The sequence below is a fragment of the Hylobates moloch genome, unplaced genomic scaffold (genome assembly GCF_009828535.3).
Source record: "Hylobates moloch isolate HMO894 unplaced genomic scaffold, HMol_V3 SCAFFOLD_7, whole genome shotgun sequence".
NCBI classification, from domain to species: domain Eukaryota; kingdom Metazoa; phylum Chordata; class Mammalia; order Primates; family Hylobatidae; genus Hylobates; species Hylobates moloch.
The window spans coordinates 46,992,471-47,010,495 of NW_026652282.1; the positions used below are offsets into that span (position 1 = coordinate 46,992,471).

The 18,025-nt window shown below is 46.4% G+C and overlaps 1 protein-coding gene across 9 annotated transcripts in view; it reads right to left on the bottom strand.

Annotated features, from left to right (window-relative positions):
• The window catches only part of KDM5C (lysine demethylase 5C), a 57,041-nt gene that overhangs the window by 31,187 nt on the left and 7,829 nt on the right, over positions 1-18,025 (bottom strand). For 4 of the 9 annotated variants that reach the window (XR_004370512.2, XM_058441395.1, XM_032756994.2 and 1 more), the window contains exons 2-12: positions 16,473-16,550; positions 13,916-14,038; positions 13,438-13,608; positions 12,784-12,918; positions 11,721-11,844; positions 11,442-11,623; positions 10,336-10,494; positions 7,437-7,556; positions 7,147-7,305; positions 6,328-6,509; positions 6,068-6,230 (exon numbers count right to left, since the gene is read on the bottom strand). Coding sequence is in view for 7 of the 9 variants with exons in the window: in XM_058441395.1 (XP_058297378.1) it covers positions 6,068-6,230; positions 6,328-6,509; positions 7,147-7,305; positions 7,437-7,556; positions 10,336-10,494; positions 11,442-11,623; positions 11,721-11,844; positions 12,784-12,918; positions 13,438-13,608; positions 13,916-14,038; positions 16,473-16,550 (1,596 nt within the window). In the remaining 2 variants the exon portion in view is untranslated. Of the gene's footprint in view, positions 1-6,067; positions 6,231-6,327; positions 6,510-7,146; positions 7,306-7,436; positions 7,557-10,335; positions 10,495-11,441; positions 11,624-11,720; positions 11,845-11,932; positions 12,089-12,783; positions 12,919-13,437; positions 13,609-13,915; positions 14,039-16,472; positions 16,551-17,326; positions 17,433-18,025 lie in introns of those variants that run through there. The other 5 variants (XR_004370513.2, XM_032756995.2, XM_032756993.2 and 2 more) reach the window with 3 other exon arrangements.

Below are 18,025 nucleotides of genomic sequence, written 5' to 3' on the forward strand. Positions count from 1 at the left end.
CCCGAGTAGCTGGGACTACAGGCGTCCGCCACCACGCCTGGCTAATATTTTGTATTTTTAGTAGAGACGGGGTTTCACTGTGTTAGCCAGGATGGTCTCAATCTCCTGACCTTGCGATCCACCTGCCTTGGCCTCCTAAAGTGCTGGGATTACAGGCGTGAGCCACTGCACCCAGCCCTCACAGCTTCTTATATAGACATGAACCAATCCTTATTTTCACCCCATCCATCTTTACCCCTAGAATGCCTGGTGCCACCGATAACAAATCTTTGGGGGATTCTGAGGTATGAATGAATTGAGTTGGTTCTCAAGATGTCCTCAGTATTGGCTTATGTTTCAGTTTTCTCATCTATGTTTTCTAGTTTCAAGAATTTTATCATTGTCTCCTCTCGTATTCTCCATCTCTGTAATTTTTTTTACCTTAAAAAATCCCTTTATATAATTTTTGTGGAGTTTCAGTACAGAATGGAAGTAGCCATGTGTATGCTTAATCTGTCATCTTTACTGAGAAGTCTCACAAAGCTTTTTAACATAAACATTCAATTTTGGTGAAGACACAGTGAAGTAGGTACAGTGCCGGTAAGGGAATCAATACATTCTACTCTCTGGAAAACAAATTTGCTAATGTATATCAAGAACCCTTCAACCCAATGATTCCTCTGCCAGGAGTCTAAATTAATTTGGGGAGAATTAACATCCTAACAATATTAAATCTTCCCATTCATAAACATATCTCCACATTTATTTGGACCATGCATCAGCTCCCACCTCCATCATATTTTCTTCTCAAATCTATCTCTACTTAGAGACAACATCAGCATTTCTTTCTTACCTGTATTACTGCACTGGCCTCAATTACTAACTGCCAGAACTATCTTCCAAAAAATGCAAATTTGACCATGTAATGCCTCAGCTGAGAGCCCCTCACTGGAATCCCCATGCCCACATGATTAAGCCACAGCTCTGACAGGTAAACTCTTACTCTTCTTTCAGGGATCACTGCTCCTACAAAACCTTTCCTGATAACCCCCGCTTCCTAAATGCCCTAGTTTGTTGCTCTTTTGCAGCGCCTTTAATGCTTTATTCCACTTATTTACTCCTCTGTCCAGCACTCAGCTATGCATACACAAATGCAGGCACTGGGTTATTTGCCTTCTGAGTGTTGACCAGAGAGGCCTTGCACACAGAATGAGCTCTAGCAACATTCACTGAATGATCTAGTCCCAGGCTTAATTTTATTTATTATTAATTAATTAGAAGGGGTCTTACTATGCCAGCCTTAATTTTATCGACAAGAAAACTAAGTCTCAGATAAGCCTCAGGTAACAGAGCCAGGAGTAGAACTTGATGCTCATAACTCTGTCTCACCCTGCACCCTGATTCTGGCAATGTCACTTTACTATTTCCTATGTGGTTATTTAGAAAAGTTCTCCTCACATTCTGCAGCTGTTAAAAATGACAACTGTGAATAGCCAAAAAGTAAAAACAACCCAAAAGGTTCATCAACTGGTGTATATTCCTGGGCCATCAAAGGAATAAAGTTCTGATACATGCTGCAATGTGGATGAACCCCAAAAATATGCTAAGTGAGAGAAGAAACAAATGACCACATATTATTCCATTTTTATGAACTGTCCAGAAAAGACAAATTTATAGACAGAAAACAGATGAATGGTTGACTGGGACTAGGGGCTGGAAAGGGGAGTGACTGTAAATAGGTATAAGGGATCTTTTTGGGGTGGTGGAAATGTTCTACAACTGGATTGTAGAGATGGTAGCACAACTCCATAAATTTACTGGATTGTGTACTTAAAATGGGTGAATTTTACAGTATGTAGCAAATCATACTTCAATAAAACTTTAAAAAATGGTTACAATTCATATAGTAACAAAGTGAAAATCATTCCAGACCAGTGCTGTCCAAGAGAAATATGCTAGATACACAGGTACTTTTAAATTCTTTTGCTGGGCACGGTGTCTCACGCTTATAATCTCAGCAGTTTAGGAGACCGAGGCGGGCAGATCACTTGAAGTCAGGAGTTCAAGATCAGCCTGGCCAACATGGTACAACCCCGTCTCTACTAAAAATACAAAAATTAGCTGGATGTGGTGGCGCATGCCTGTAATCTCAGCTACTTGGGAGGCTAACGCGGGAGAATCGCTTGAATCCGGGAGATGGAGGTTGCAGTGAGCCGAGATTGCACCACTGTACTCCAACCTGGGCAACAGAGCGAGATTCCTTCTCAAAAAAAAGTGGCTCACGCCTGTAATCCCAGCACTTTGGGAGGCCGAGGCAGGAGGATCACCTGAGGTCAGGAGTTCGAGACCAGCCTGGCCAACATGGTGAAACCCCATTTCTACTAAAAATACACAAAAATTAGCCAGGCACAGTGGCTCATGCCTGTAGTCCCAGCTACTTGAGAGGCTGAAACAGGAGAATCGCTTGAACCTGGGAGGCGGAGGTTGCAGTGAGCCGAGATCACGTCACTGCACTCCAGCCTGGGCAGTAAGAGTGAGACTCCTTCTCCAAAAAAAAAAAAAAAAAATCTTTAGTAGCCACATTAAAAAGGTAAAAAGAAATAGGTAAAATTAAGTTAAATATATTTTATTTAACGTAACATATCCACAATATTATCATTTCTATGTGTAATTGGCACACAAAAGTATTAAGTGAGATACTTTGCATTCTTTGTTTCGTACTAAGTCTTCAAAGCCAACATGCATTTTACACTTTCGGCACATTTCAGTGAGGACTAGCCACATTTCAAGTGCTCAATAGCTACATGTAGCTAGCGGCTACCAAATTGGACAGTGCAGTTCTAGACCAATAAACTTACCAAATTGATTATAAAAACCATACACTAATTATTGCTATGTCAAATTTTACATAGAAAAATAACAGATGGAAACATAACAATGCTTAGATGTTTAGAGTGGAGAGAATAAGGGCGAACTTTCTGTTTTCCATTTTCTGGAAAGAGGGCTGTTTATTTTATAATGAAAATAGGCCCGGGCGCAGTGGCTCACGCCTGTAATCCTAGCACTTTGGGAGGCTGAGGCGGGTGGATCACCTGAGGTCAGGAGTTCGAGACCATCCTGGCTAACATAGTGAAACCCCATCTCTACCAAAAATACAAAAATTAGCTGGGCATGGTGGCGGGCACCTGTAATCCCAGCTACTCGGGAGGCTGAGGCAGGAGAATCACGTGAACTCGGGAGGAGGAGGTTGCAGTGAGCTGAGATCGTGAGCTGAGATTGTGCCACTGCACTCCAGCCTCCAGCCTGGGTGACAGAGCGAGACATTGTCTCAAAAAAAAAAAAAAAAGAAAAGAAAAGAAAAGAATACTTACATTACATATCTATAAAAAGAAATGGCCTTCTCCCATCAAAGGGGAAGGCGGGGTGATGGGGGCAGGGAGCTAAAGATACCTCTGGGGGAGCTCCAGCTGGCTAAACTGCAGCCTGCCAGCATGAGAACATAAAAATCACAGATGCTTGGATTAAGGGGATACTGCCAAGTCCAAAGGGCCTGGAGATGCTGGGAACTACCTATAGGAAGGGCAGGGCAGACAGAGGGCTGGGTGGTAAAGTAGCAGCTGGCCAGAGAAGATGGTGAGCCACGAGCAGGAGAAATGCTGTGGAGGTGTAAGCAAAAAGCACATATTTTGGAGTCTGTGATAAAGTTTTTTAAAAAGAGGTAAACAGCTCCATGACCTTCTGCATATATATATATATACACACACACATATATACACACACACACATATATACATATATATATACACACATACATATATATATACACACACACACATTTATCTATATGCCTCTTAGCTACCCAAATCCTTCAGAGAATTTTTTTTTTTTTTTTTTTTTTGAGACAGAGTCTCGCACCTGTTGCCCAGGCTGGAATGCAATGGCGCAATCTCGGCTGACCGCAACCTCCGCCTCCTGGGTTCAAGTGATTCTCCTGCCTCAGCCTCCCCAGTAGCTGGGACTACAGGCATGTGCCACCACGCCTGGCTAATTTTGTATTTTTATTCGAGATGAGGTTTCACCATGTTGGCCAGGCTGGTCTCGAACTCCTGACCTCAGGTGATCCACCCACCTCAGCCTCCCAAAGTGCTGGGATTACAGGCATGAGCCACTGTGCCCGGCTCTTTTTTTTTTTTTTTGAGACAAAGTCTCGCTATGTTGCCCAGGCTGGAGTGCAGCGGTACAATCTCGGCTCACTGTAACCTCTGCCTCCCGGGTTCAAGCGATTCTCCTGCCTCTGGCTCCTGAGTAGCTGGGATTACAGGCGTGCGCCACCACACCTGACTAATTTTTGTATTTTTAGTAGAGACTGGGGTTTCACCGTGTTGGCCAAGCTGGTTTCGAACTCCTGACCTCAAGTGATCTGACTGCCTTGGCCTCCCAAAGTGCTGGGATTACAGGTGTGAGCCACCGTGCCTGGCCAAGAGAATCCTCTTTTACAGTTTTCCATGACATTATAGACAAGGATTGATGCTGTGCTATGGGTCAGGAAGAGAGAAGTCTAAGGAAAGTCAGACCCCATGTCTACTTGTGAAGCAGCAGAACTCAAGCCCTTGATCATCATCCTTAAATGGGGTGAGGTAGAGAGAGAAAAGGATAACTCCCTGAGTGGAGGAAGATTGCCTGAACTGTTATAGAACACCTTCTTCTGTCCAATTCCCTAGATATCCCAAGTCCTTGGTTAAATATCACTAAATTGTATAATAAAAAAATATTACTCACGGGGCATATAGTATACCAAAACAAGGAGAAGGCAAAAAGAAATGCAGGTGAGAACCACTGACTTAGTCCAAAGCCCTACTGTACAGATATCTAGGAATATCTGAAGGAGACATTAATTCAATATTTATTGACTATCTCATGCATTAGAGTAAGTGCTAATGTGTCCAAGGCCAAAGAGCGTGGAAGGGTGTAGGGAAGAGTAGCAGCCCCGAATAATACTTAAAGCAGAGATAGAGGATCTACTAATTCCTGTTCTTACAGGACTAGTGATCAAGCTGTTTTAAGATCCACACCAGAAAACTGGCTGATGCTAATCAATGCTAGAAATTCCCAGGAATATAAAGTCTCTCACAGGTAAGCCACGTTGTATACCCAGCAAAACGTTTTAAAAGGTAAGAGAGGGCCGGGCGCGGTGGCTCACGCTTGTAATCCCAGCACTTTGGGAGGCCGAGGCGGGCGGATCACGAGGTCAGGAGATCGAGACCACGGTGAAACCCCGTCTCTACTAAAAATACAAAAAATTAGCCGGGTGTGGTGGCGGGCGCCTGTAGTCCCAGCTACTCGGAGAGGCTGAGGCAGGAGAATGGCGTGAACTCGGGAGGCGGAGCTTGCAGTGAGCCGAGATTGCGCCACTGCACCCCAGCCGGGGGAAAAGGGCGAAACCCCGGCAAAAAAAAAAAAAAAAAAAAAAAAAAAAAAAAAAAAAGGTAAGAGAGAAGTACACAGAGGATAGACCAGAACTCTGGGTTCAACTTTTGACCCGTTAAATAAAAAGACCTATCCATTGCTCTGAGAAGGGTAAGAGTATACAAAGTATGGCAGAGGCTGCTAGTTGTACCCTGATATTCATTCTTGTCTTCTGTCATAACAACATGACCTCCAGTTTTAAGTGGTACTTGACCATCCAAAATAAGAATTACATTTCCCAGTTTTCCCTGCAGCTAGATGTGGTCATATGACCAAGTTTTTACTAACAGAAGATGAATGGAAATGATGTGTGCCTTTAAAAGATTTGTCTAGCCCTGCACTTCCCCATTTCCCTCTTCCACTGGCTAGAATGTAGATGTGATAATAAGCTACCCCGTAGGTGTTACCCTCAAACACATGGCCCAGAGGGTATACCATCATACGGTGCATCTAATCACTATTATTTTGGGTCTCTACTAGAGTAGTCAAACCTGTAGTCCAATTAAGAACAGCAATGAAGAAAGGGCAGGGGCAGAATCTAGATGACAACCACCACCACCACCATCACAAAGGACACCACTAAATCATTCCTGCCGCTTGTCTCTGTTGCCTGGGTACTCACTGGCACACCATGGGACATGAGGGTGTTGGGATTCATGAGGGTGACAAGTTGGTGCAGGAGGTCAGGCTGGCTATCAAACAGTTCAGGTGTCAGCTTCTTCATCACTTCTTCCAAATGTTCTGCTGCAAGTGAGGGCACCCCATACCAGGTCTTTGGCTCACCCCTGCACAAGTGGAAAAGGGACACACAGTAAATCACACCTTAGTCATGCAGGGAGCCCACACTGACTTGATTCCCTGGCTCCCCAGGGTCCCACTCACCAGTGGAGGTAGTTAATGGAGTAACTCCAGTGATCCTCAATATGCCAGCAAAAGGCTGAGAAGACCATGCCCACGTAGAGCCAGGGCACCTTCATGCCAGAGATATCTGCATTGATGTGGCACAGTACAGACTGTTCCAACACCGGCATCACATTTAGGTTCCAACCACTGGTAGCATACTCCTGCCAGGTCAGGTATTTGTAAAAAGGGCATGAGGGTTATGCTAAGGAACTGAGATCTTAAGTCATTTTCTTTAGCCTAGGGAACCTTAATTTTGAGGTCAGAGACTTTTTTGAAACATCTTAAGAAACATATAGGTTTTCTCCCTACCTCTCCACCAAAAAGCATACACACAAAATTTCAATTCTATTCACTTCAATTTCTGCGAAGTTTACAGATATATCCATCTACCAAAATACCTGCAAGTTAAAAAAATCCTGTTCCGGATCAAAATGTACCCTTTCTTGGAAGCACAACTAGGCCCTCATTTTCTCCTGTGCATACAAACCCCACTCCCTGAACACTACTTTTGGATGAGCCAGGATCTCATATACCTTCTCACTTAATTTTTATAACAAATTTGCAAAGTAGATATTATCCCCATTTTAAAGATAAGGAAATGGGCTCACAGAGGCGAAAGAACCCATCTCATGTTTGTACATGCCAGGTACCAGACTGTTTTCTTTCATCTCATCTAAATCTCATGGCTACGTAAGACAGGCATAATTATCCTCATCTTACAGATACTGAGTTTTTCAGATACTAAATGATTTGCCTAAGCTCACACAGCTGACACGTAACCATGAATCATCCACTCACCTCCTCTTCGGGGGTTAGGTGCCGTTTACTGTCACTGACAGGGAAACCGCTGCCAAATTCTTTGGAATGGATGTCAGCTCCATACTCAACAGTCACATCTTCCTCAATGCTATTTACCAGCCTCCAGAACTCCTTCTCCACAAGTTCTGTGGGCACCATCTGGGGGAAGACAGGTAGCAGATGATCATGGCCCATCACACCCTGGACCCACTGACCCAGGTGAGCTGAGACCACCTGGCACCAACACCTATGATCCTAGCCCAACACTACCTCAGCCCTCCATCACCTACATGCACGGGCATGTTGAAGTAGTCAGCTTTAAAGGAGTCGGCCATCTCGCCAAAGCTCTGCAGAGTGTATTCCCGGGTAGCCTGCTCAAAGCCAAAGGCTTCTGGGGGCCGCTTACACTCCTGAAACCCAAAGGAGAACATGTCACCAAAACAGAGGCAAAGAGGTGAAGAATCCTCCCAAGTAGAACTGGAATATAAGGGGTAGGGAGGGAGAAGAGCCCTAGGTCTGCACTCAAGGCCCCTGAGGTAGGCCTTACTTCACAGCTGTACCTTTTGCTCTTACCACTTCGGCTTAGTCTTTTCATTCCCCATCATGCTTTTGCTCAGTTCCTCCCTACTGAAATGTCCTTTTCCACTTTCTTTCATTGGTTCCTCAAAACTCAATTCCAGTCTCACAACTTCCAGGGAGTCATCTCATGCACTTTTCTTCCTTTAGGACTTTATCTAAATGGCTCTGACTTTAATATGCTATCCTGTGTTCTTCTGCCACCATTTTTCCTCTCTAGCTAAAATGTGATTCTTTTTTTTTTGAGACGGAGTCTTGCTCTGTCGCCCGGTCTGGAGTGCAGTGGCACAATCTCAGCTCACTGCAACCTCCGCCTCCCAGGTTCAAGCGATTCTCCTGCCTCAGCTTCCCGAGTAGCTGGGATTACAGGTGCCCGCCACCACGCCCAGCTAATTTTTGTATTTTTAGTAGAGATGGGGTTTCACCATGTTGGCCAGGCTGGTCTCAAACTCCTGACCCTGTGATCCGCCCGCCTTGGCCTCCCAAGTGCTGGGATTACAGGCGTGAGCCACCACGCCCAGCCTCTAAAATGTGGTTCTATGCAGGATGCTTAGAGAAGGTTTTTTATGCCCAGACTAAAACTATAAGGCTGGGAAAATGGCACTGAATATTCTAGTACCTTGAAAGATGGAAAACGGGGCCGGGCATGGTGGCTCATGCCTGTAAACCCAGCACTTTGGGAGGCTGAGGTAGGTGCATCACCTGAGGTCAGGAGTTCGAGACCAGCCTGGCCACCATAGTGAAACCCTGTCTGTACTAAAACTATAAAAACTAGCCAGGCGTGGTGGCAGGCGCCTGTAATCCCAGCTACTCAGGAGGCTGAGGCAGGAGAATCGCTTGAACCCGGGAGGCAGAGGTTGCAGCGAGCAGAGATGGCATCACTGCACTCCAGCCTGGGCGACAGAGCAAGATTCTGTCACAAGAAAAGAAAAAGAAAAAAGAAAGAAAGAAAGATGGAAAATAAAGACACTGGCTTTTACAGTATCGAACCCTCCACTAATCCTGTTCTTGAGACTGTCTCAGAAGACAGGATGTGGGTCTACCTCATTTTGTACCTATGTTCATTATTTTAGATGAGAACGATATGTACCCCAAAATCAGCCACACACCATGCTTATGTTTGAAAAAATAAATGTCCATCTGGTCCAGTGACTTACAACCACTTATAGAAGAGAGTCAAGTAGAGTCGACAGTCTTGTTACTGTTGGTGTCCAAACTCCTCCCCAACTAGAATCTCCACCACTACCAAGGCCAATATGCACTGCCCTGATTTTTCCTCATCTGTGTATGTCTGTCTGTGTGTATGTATGCATGTGCACACCCGGTCTCTACAACCACATTTGAGTCCCTAAGATAAGGCGAATGTCTGCTCTCCAGAAATCCAGAGGGAAATGTAGAAGCACTGAGAATTTGGGTGAAGGTAGGAAGTTCATGAAATGTACCTGCCCAACTTCCTGGCTGCTTGGCCCTTACTGCTGCTTCAGCTGCTCTCCTTACCGCCCCTATACCCACAGTAGGCATGCTCTCCTGCTATACCTCTGTTCCTGCTAGTCCTCCACCTCCCAGTCCCGAACAGCCACCCACCTCTCTAGTTAAAGCCTGTAGCACTGCCTCAATCTAAATATAACGAGAGGAAAACAACTAAATAAATATTATACCCATGATACACCATCTAAAAAAATTCCAGACCTTGATTAAACTTAATAATATAGAGAAATGGTTATAAAGTAACAAATGAAAATATATAACAAAATCTCAAACTTGTTAGTTACATATAAGTAACAGCAGGAAGATAAGAAAAAAATATACCAAACTATTAACAATGGTTATCACCGGGTGGTGGGAAGACAAGTAATTTGACTATTTTCCAAAATGCCTTTTTTTTTTTTTTTTTTTTTTTTAAAGACAAGGTCTCATTCTGTTGCCCAGGCTGGAGTGCAGTAGCATGATTTTGGCACACTGCAACCTCCGCCTCCTGGGCTCAAGCGATCCTCCCACCTCAGCCTCCCGAGTAGCTGGGACAACAGGCATGCGCCACCATGCCTGGCTAATTTTTGTATCTTTTTTGGTAGAGACGGGGTTTCGCCATGTTGCCCAGGCTGGTCTCAAACTTCTGGGCTCAAACGATCCGCCCACCTCGGCCTCCCAAAGTGCTAGGATTACAGGCGTAAGCCACTGCGCCCGGCCTCAAATTTTCTAAAAAAGAAAAAAAAAGAACAAAAACTCAGAAATTGAAAGAACATTTTTTTCTTAATATTCCTATCCTTCAAGTCTCATTTCTGACATTTTCCCTGATTATTACCCTTAGCCATTTTCCTCTCCTCTGAACTTCTATATCTCAGAGCTTCTAACACACAATTTAGCCTCTGTTTATATGTCACCACATACAGTCTAATTATGATGCTTACCTCTCCAGGTGGTCTGGGAGCTCTTAGAGGACAGAAGCAAAGGCTGAATCTCCTGCTCCTTTCTCCCAAAGCTCTGCCCAGCCTAATCCCACCACAGAGACCCAAAACCTAAGACTATGGCTGAGCTAAGAGGCTGCCCTAGTAAGTCCAGATGAAGGAAGGCAAGGAAGCCCTATGAGGCAGATGTGGAGTGGGGAGGCCTTACCGCCATGACACACTTTGGGCACCGCCAGACACCCTTGGGGATCTCAGGCAGAGGAGGCAGCAGGCAGAAGATGTGGTAGTTGTCATCACAGCCATCACACAGCAGGAGCTTGTCATCCTCATCCCCTCGAGAACACATCCGGCAGACATATGACTCAATCTGCCAGGGGAGAGGAGCAAAAGTTCTCCATTGGAAATCCACTGTGTTTGCTGGCTGAATGATTTACAGCCCTGTACAGGTTAGTCATGCTAGGTCTGGAGTTCAACCGCATGTATGTACCATCTCCCCAAATAAGCAGGTAGAGCTGCAAGAGCAGTCTTTTATCATCCAGTCTTGAATCCTCCCATTTTTATTCATCCAATAAACACTTACTAAACCCGTGTTCAGAACTACGCTGGACTCTAGCACAAAAACAAGACATGGTAACCTTCCAAGTATATACAGTACTCTAGAGACATGTGTTCATAAAAATTAAAAATTGCCAAAAGCGGTCCATAAAGGGAACTGTGGGAGCCTAGAGAAGGAAGCACTCAAAGCAGCTGGAGATAAGCAGGGATGGCCTTGAGAAAGGACTTCATTGAAAAGGTGACACCTGAAACTGGCTGAAACCTGAAGGCAAAACAAAATGTGGCAACAGGGCAGAGCACAGGGGGAATCTCTTCCAGACTGAAGAAACAACATGTGCAAAGGATAGGGATGAAAGAGCATACTGCATCTTATGGGGAAAAATGAACATACCTACAAGGAGTTCAGTGTGGCTATAGCAGAGGAGTGAGGTGGGCAGTGCTGGGGGATGAGGCTAGAGGTCAGCAGGGACTGGATCATGCATGGTAATGAGGAGCTTAGCCTTTATCCTGAAGCAATGGAGAGTGAGGCTCCTTCTCTGGACCCTTCCAGCACTTCATGTTGACAGCACTTGATCACCCTTTCTTGCTCTTTGTTCCATGTGAGTTGGCTTTGTTTCCCCAATTAAGTGAGCTACCTGAGGGCAGGGCCCATGGAGGCCCACTTTTGTGGTTAATGCGACCTGGTCCAGTGCCATGCAGGGGAATGCTTATTGAAGGGACGAGAAGCAGAGCATTAAGAAGTCAGGGCTGGGTCCTTACAAACTGGGCATTGCTGTGGTTCCTCCGCAGCCTCATGGTCATCTTGGTGCAGGGTTCTGGGCTGTGACTCAGCTCCTCCTTGCTCTCCAGGAAGGTCTTAGGCGTTGTTGACTCCACCTTCACATCCCCACCTAACTCCTCCTTCACCACTACCGTGGGGGGACACTCAGGCCCCTCCTTATCTGGGAGAGAGAAAAATGGCTGTAAACACAGGTCTAGGACACTTAGGGCCCTGACTTTTCTCCCCAGGTGAGGCCACCCCAGCCTGTTAGGCCTTACCTTTCTTCCGCAGAGTCTTGTCTTTGGCCATGAGGCCCAGGCCCATCATCTTGGGGCCTGCCCCATAGATCTGTAGCTTTTTCAGCTCTGGATTCTTTTCAATGTCTTCCTCTGTGGGTTCCGGCTGGAAGGAAAGAAGGAAATGAATCAAGACTGCTATCTGGGGCAGATTGTCCCATCCTAAAAGAACAGTAACTCGGACTACATATCACCTGATCTCATGCTGAGGGCTGAGGCACAGATGGGCTAAGCCAAGAACTCAGAGTTGCTTTTTGGAGACTGAGGGTAGGTGAGCTGCCTCCTCGGCCCTCTCTCGGAAAGGAACAAAAGACAGGATATCTCAGTTTTCCCAACTGTAAAATGAGAATATTACCTCCTCCCTTATAGTTATGAGGGGGGTTAGGGACAATATATATGAAAAAGCTAACAGTGTTTGGCATTACCAACAAATGGCAGTGACTAATAGGATCTGCTAAATTACATGCTTCGATGAGCCCAGGGACAGTGTCCATCTTGTTCTCTATTGTATTCCCAGTGCCAAGAATGCCTGGCACATAAGCTTCTGCCTGAAGACATAGCTATAAGGAGCTGCGAACAGTGGTACACACCTGTAGTCCTAGCTACTCAAGAGGCTGAGGCGAGAGGATCACTCAAGCCTAGGAGTTCAAGATTATAGTGCACTATGATCAAGCCTGTGAATAGCCACTGTACTCCAGTCTGGGCAACATAGCAAGACCCTATGTCTCAAAACAAAACAAAAGATACAGGTATAAACAGAAAGAAGAGTTCTACCTCTATGAGCAGAGTAAGTCCAGAAAGGAACAAAACAAGCAAGAGCAGACATACAAAAGAGGTTGCACAAACAGATCAAGACCCAGCTCAGCAGCTCAGCTGAGAGGGGAGAAAAAAGCAAGAGTGAAGCCAGAGAGAGGCACACTAATGCTCAGAAGAACTCAGAGAACAAAAGAAGGGATAGTGGAACAGGGAACACAGCCTTAGCCAGAGGGAAGGAGAGGACTCCCTCCACCTCAAAGCTCTAAGTTCGAAGAAGGGGAGTACTCACATCAGGCTGCAGTCTCTTGGCCCGCCGGCCATAGCTGTTGAACTTGGAAGGCTGCACAGACTGTCGTAGGGGGATGCTGTGGGGTTTGTATTCCTTGTCCTTCTCCTCATTATCAAATGGACGTGTGTTACACTGCTGGGGACAGGTGAGGGGTAAGGGTCAGGACATGGGACTCCAGCCCGCAAAAGCAAGAACTTCCCTCTACCCTCACCCAATGGCATCCAAAGTTGTGGTCCACTCACCTGACCCACACCAATAGCCCTTGTTCCACTGGTCTTTAGCACTGACACCAGCACACATTTTGGGAATTCTCAGTGCCTTTGCTTGTATCACTCCTCCCTTCCAGTCACTTCCTCCATCAACCATCTCCCCAACTAAATCAGACGCCATCTCTTCCCACACCTTCTAGCCCAAGCTCTCCCTTCTCTGATTTCTCTATCAGTTAAAACTTTGTCACATAACAAACAAGCTAGCCGTACAGATAACTCCAGCACCTCTGACTCTGAGCAGTGTAGAAAGAGAATAAGCATCACCAGGAAAGAGCAGAGTCCAACTCCCAGGTCTCCAGTCCACTAAACCAGTTTCATTAAGAGCAAGTGTGGAAATCTATGCTGAAGGGTAAAGCCGCACCCTGCCCCACTGTGACATCCTTACCACAAGGTTGGCTCCAGACTGGTACATTTCATAGGGATAAACAATGCGTTCGTAGTGGGAGCGTAGCAAGGAGCCAATATTTTTGCCTGGTGGGTAGTTGAGGCGCTGGGCTACCCGAGCCCACCGACGGTCCTTGCAGATAGCTTCATAACCACCTTCCTCCACCACAATCTGAAAAAACAAGCAAGAAAAGACATGGATGTGCCATGTGTATTTATGTGAGGGAGTAGGCCTGTAGAAAGGGCAAAAGGGCAATGAGGGCAACTCTAGTCCCTCACTTCACTGGGGGCTATCCCCTTATCCCAACCTCAAATTGTAGCAAAAGATTCCAAGATGTTCTGATGACAGCTTGTGTGCTACCAAGCTGTGCCCCTTCCATTGCAGCCTAAAGATCTAATAACCAAACTAAGGGGGCCCCCAGAGTACCAAGGATATTGGGGTTCGGTGGGAGGGGTGCTTGACAAAAACCTGTTCTTACTTTGCTGAGACTGTAGAGGTCCAAGATCCGCCGTTCTACATTGGGAATCTTTAAGGAGGAGCCCTGGATTTCCCAGAATTTGGCAATCTGGTCCAAGTAGTTCAGTTTCACTCTCGTCTGGGCCTGAAGAAGAAATGGCTCAAAGAGGCTGGCCACCCCCTCCCACTGACCACTATCTTTGGGTCCAATCTTAGCGGAGAACAGAGGAATACAGCAGTCCACACTTTCACTACCCAGGGCTTCTCCCAGTGAACCGGATCCCAGACTCTAGGCAGTGCTTAGCCCCGCCTCGCTCTCATTTCTTTTGTTTTTGTGTTTTTGAGACGGTCTTGCTCTGTCGCCCAAGCTGGAATCACGGCTTGGTGCAATCATGGCTGACTGTAGACTTGACCTCCTGGGCTCAAGTGATCCTCCTGCCTCAGCCTCCTGAGTAGCTGGAACTATAGGCGCACGTCACCACGCCCGGCTAATTTTTGTATTTTTTGTAGCAATGAAGTTTCACCATGTTGCCAGGCTGGTCTCAAACTCCTAAGCTCAAGCAATCCATCCACTTCGGCCTCCCAAAGAGCTGGGATCACAGGCGCGAGTCACCGCACCCAGCCACCTCTCTCATTTGTCACCTTCCAGTCAATCAGAGAAGCCCAAGGTCCCAATAGAGAGGGTCACAACTGCCAAAAGCTTTAGATATGTCCTCTCTCAATCTCCCTGACACGGTCATGTGAGTATTATCATCTCCTGTACAGATGAGGAAACAGAGGCTCAGAGGAGTTAGGTCACACAGCAAGCATCAAGATATTTTGGTGCCAAATAATTTGAGCTTTGGCTCTCCCTCTGCTACTGATTTGCTATGCTGCCTTGAGCAAATCAGTCCCACTGTGGACTCCTTTTTTCTTTTATTAATAATTATGAAAGGAAAATAACTGCACGGTCCACTTACCCCAGAGGGGTAGACTTAATGAGGGGACCAGTGAAGATCCTCTGCAGATTTCAGAATTATATCTAAGCTCTAGGCACATTTCAGAGAAAGCAAGCTCCAAAAGGGCACATGCACCTCCTTATGTACCACCAAACTTGTTCCATGGTGGCTAAAGGGTGAAAGTGCATGCTATAACTGTAGACAGAATGGCCTAGAACTAAGAGATGGTATATCAGAGTAGCACTAGCACCTGGCCAACCCAGGACCCAATGTGGTCCAAAGAGACTAGGAACAAGATATGTATCATGCTTCCCTGAAATCTCAGTAACCAAGAAGGACTCCCATAGGCCCCAAGTCTATAACCTCCTCACTCCAGTCACAGGGCCTGGTTCTTGGAAGAACTAGATAGTCACTACCATTCACTACCTTGCCCTGATCCCACTAGGGGGAACAAAGACAGTTCTTTCCATTTCATAGTTGAGAAAAACTAAGGTCTATTTGTGGAAAGAACCTACATTTCCTTGGCTGTGAGAACCCTCAAAGGGCAAGGAAGTGCTCCTTCGACCTCAGCCCCTTAGCTTTCTGAAGTTGGCCTCATCCCTGCTCCTTCTTATTAGCCAACACTCCCTCTATAGAAAACCTGCCCTTGTGTTATGCTAGGCAACATCTTGCCCAAGCTGTGCCCCTATAAACCTGACAAGATATATTTTTCTTTTCTGAGATGGGGTCTTGCTATGTTGCCCAAACTGGTCTTGAACTCCTGGGCTCAAGCAATCCTCCCACCTTAGCCTCCCAAAATGTTAATAGTGCCGAGGCTGAGGAACTCTGGTCTAGAACACAAGTGAACTTTTAGGGTATAAGTATTCAGCTGGGCCTAGGCCTAATCCCCCACCCCTTGGACATCTATTAAGATTTGTGGGTACATAATAATGGGGGAGGGAGTGGCAGCATATGCCTAACCTAGAGCTTCCATGGAAAACTCCAGGATCTTACATGGAACTGGCTTTAGGGAACCTGATCTCACTACCCCAGGGCATTCTCAAGCAGGGAAAACCCCACCTTGTCCTTGAAAAGGGCCTGGACTTCCTGTACAGAACAAAAGGGAGAAGGAAAATCCTACCTGCCTGACCCCTGGCCAAGTCTCTAACCATTCCAGCCTCCACAAAGCCCAGTTCTTGTGTTGTTCTGCCCATCTACCTAAACTCCCACCTTACCAAGCACCCATGGAAGCAAAGTAGAAAGCACAGGGCTGTGGATGAATTGGGTATATGAAGCCACATTCAGCTGGCCAAGGAAGAAGGGGTATCAGCCAGTGCCATATTTCCTTTTTGTTGACTCAGCTAGGGTAGGCTAGTTCACAGGGGAGCTTCAGAAGTAGCAAACCTTTGTGAGAAAGGGATATATGTCCCCAGCCTTTGGGCTATCAAATCACAAATGCTAAATGCCCCTGGCTCTTGGTTATATTTAGAGCTCCAAAGCTTCTTCCACGCCCTGGGCACACTAAAGTAATACAATTTCACAGAAGAGAGAATAAAGGCCTAGCTAGGTAAAGTACCTCAGCCAGAGAAACTATAAGGGAAGTGGTATTAGAACTCAGGTATACATTCTCCCAACCCCACCACCAGCTCCTAGTCTTCTCACCTCTAGCTCATTCAGCCTCTGGATTCGGGGGGTAAACCTGAAGTTGTCCACTTCCACAGCAAAGGGTGGCTGCCAGTCCTGAGAGGGTAGAGAGGGGAACGGGACTTGAGTTATCTCAGCATAGTGTAAGACCGGAAGTCACCAAAAGCAGCTCGGAATCCCATTGGCACCTTCCCAGACCTCTAGCCACTCCAGACCCTTTAACCTGCAAACATCCTACCCAACCACCCACCCCCACCCCCCCCCCAGAACTCACAAGAGTCTAGCAGCCCCTCAAGTCTGCACCCAAGGCCCCATGCACATGCCCTAGGAAACTTCTCCTGAGTCCCACCCAGCAGTACAGTGCCAGGATTTCAAGAAATTAAGAGATGGAGCCTCTGTTTTGTTGACCCTAAACCTTCTCCACACCCACATTAACTCCTTATCCCCTAGGCACATGCTGTAGGACACACAGGCCTGGGAGTACTGGAAAGCACACAGGATCTAGAGTCAGAAGATATGGGTTCATGTTCTAGATCCGCTACTTACTAGCTATGAGATTTTAGCTTTCTGAACCTGTTTTCTCATCTATGAGGTGGAAATATGAACTCTAGCCCTGGCTTCCTCGCCAGACCAATATGGAAAATTAAAACTAGTTTTCAAATGAAAATGTTATTCAAAGGAGTCATCGTTATGACCTGACATCTAAGGCTGACCACACCTCACAATACGCATACATGCAGGGTAGCTCAGCTCCGATTCTGGCAGGACGTAAAGGTCTGGGCCTTTAATGTTTGTTCTCTCAGTTTAAAGGGCCTGAGATAGACACTGCAGGGAAGAGCAAGGAACAGGGAGCAAGTATGTGTATCACTCACCCAGTCTGGAAGGCTTCCTGTAGATCCTCTCTCATACACCTGCCTGGTACAGGAAGAGGCAGGGGAGGAAGCCCCAGGGGGTGGGGGTAAGTGCTGGGATGCCTGACTGTGGTGGCAAAGAATGGGAGGATTTGGGGAGGGAAGTCAGGGAAAGATCATGAAAGTGGGAGACACTCTGCTCTGCCAAGTTGGAGCTTGCTGTGTCCTGCCCAAAGGTCAGCTGTGAAGAACCCCCTCTCCAACACCCCTTTCCAACCTCCTATGCAGTCCTCTCCTTCCCAGAGCCCTGGCTCCTGATGGGGTGGCGAAATGAACCTAAAGTAACCTAAACCAATGCTCTCATTTTATAAATGGGGAAAGTGAGGCTCAGAGAAAAAAAGTGAAATTTCCAAAATTACATGCTGAGTTAGTGGTGGGGCCAAGAACCCACGTCTTCTGACCTCTGATCCAAGGCCTTTGCACTACACCAGACATCAATGTTCATACACTCATGCATACACATGGGGTGGGGTGGGGGGGGGGGAAGAGACAGTAAAAGAGAAGAAAAACTGTTTACCTCTTCTGCACACACACTTTTAGAAAATGGGCTAGAGGACTCATACTTGCATGCATACACAGACCACACTCCCCTGCCCCTACCAGCCAAAGCAGGTGGCAAACAGCTGGGGCTCAGTAAGCAAGGGCAAAAAAAAAAAAAAA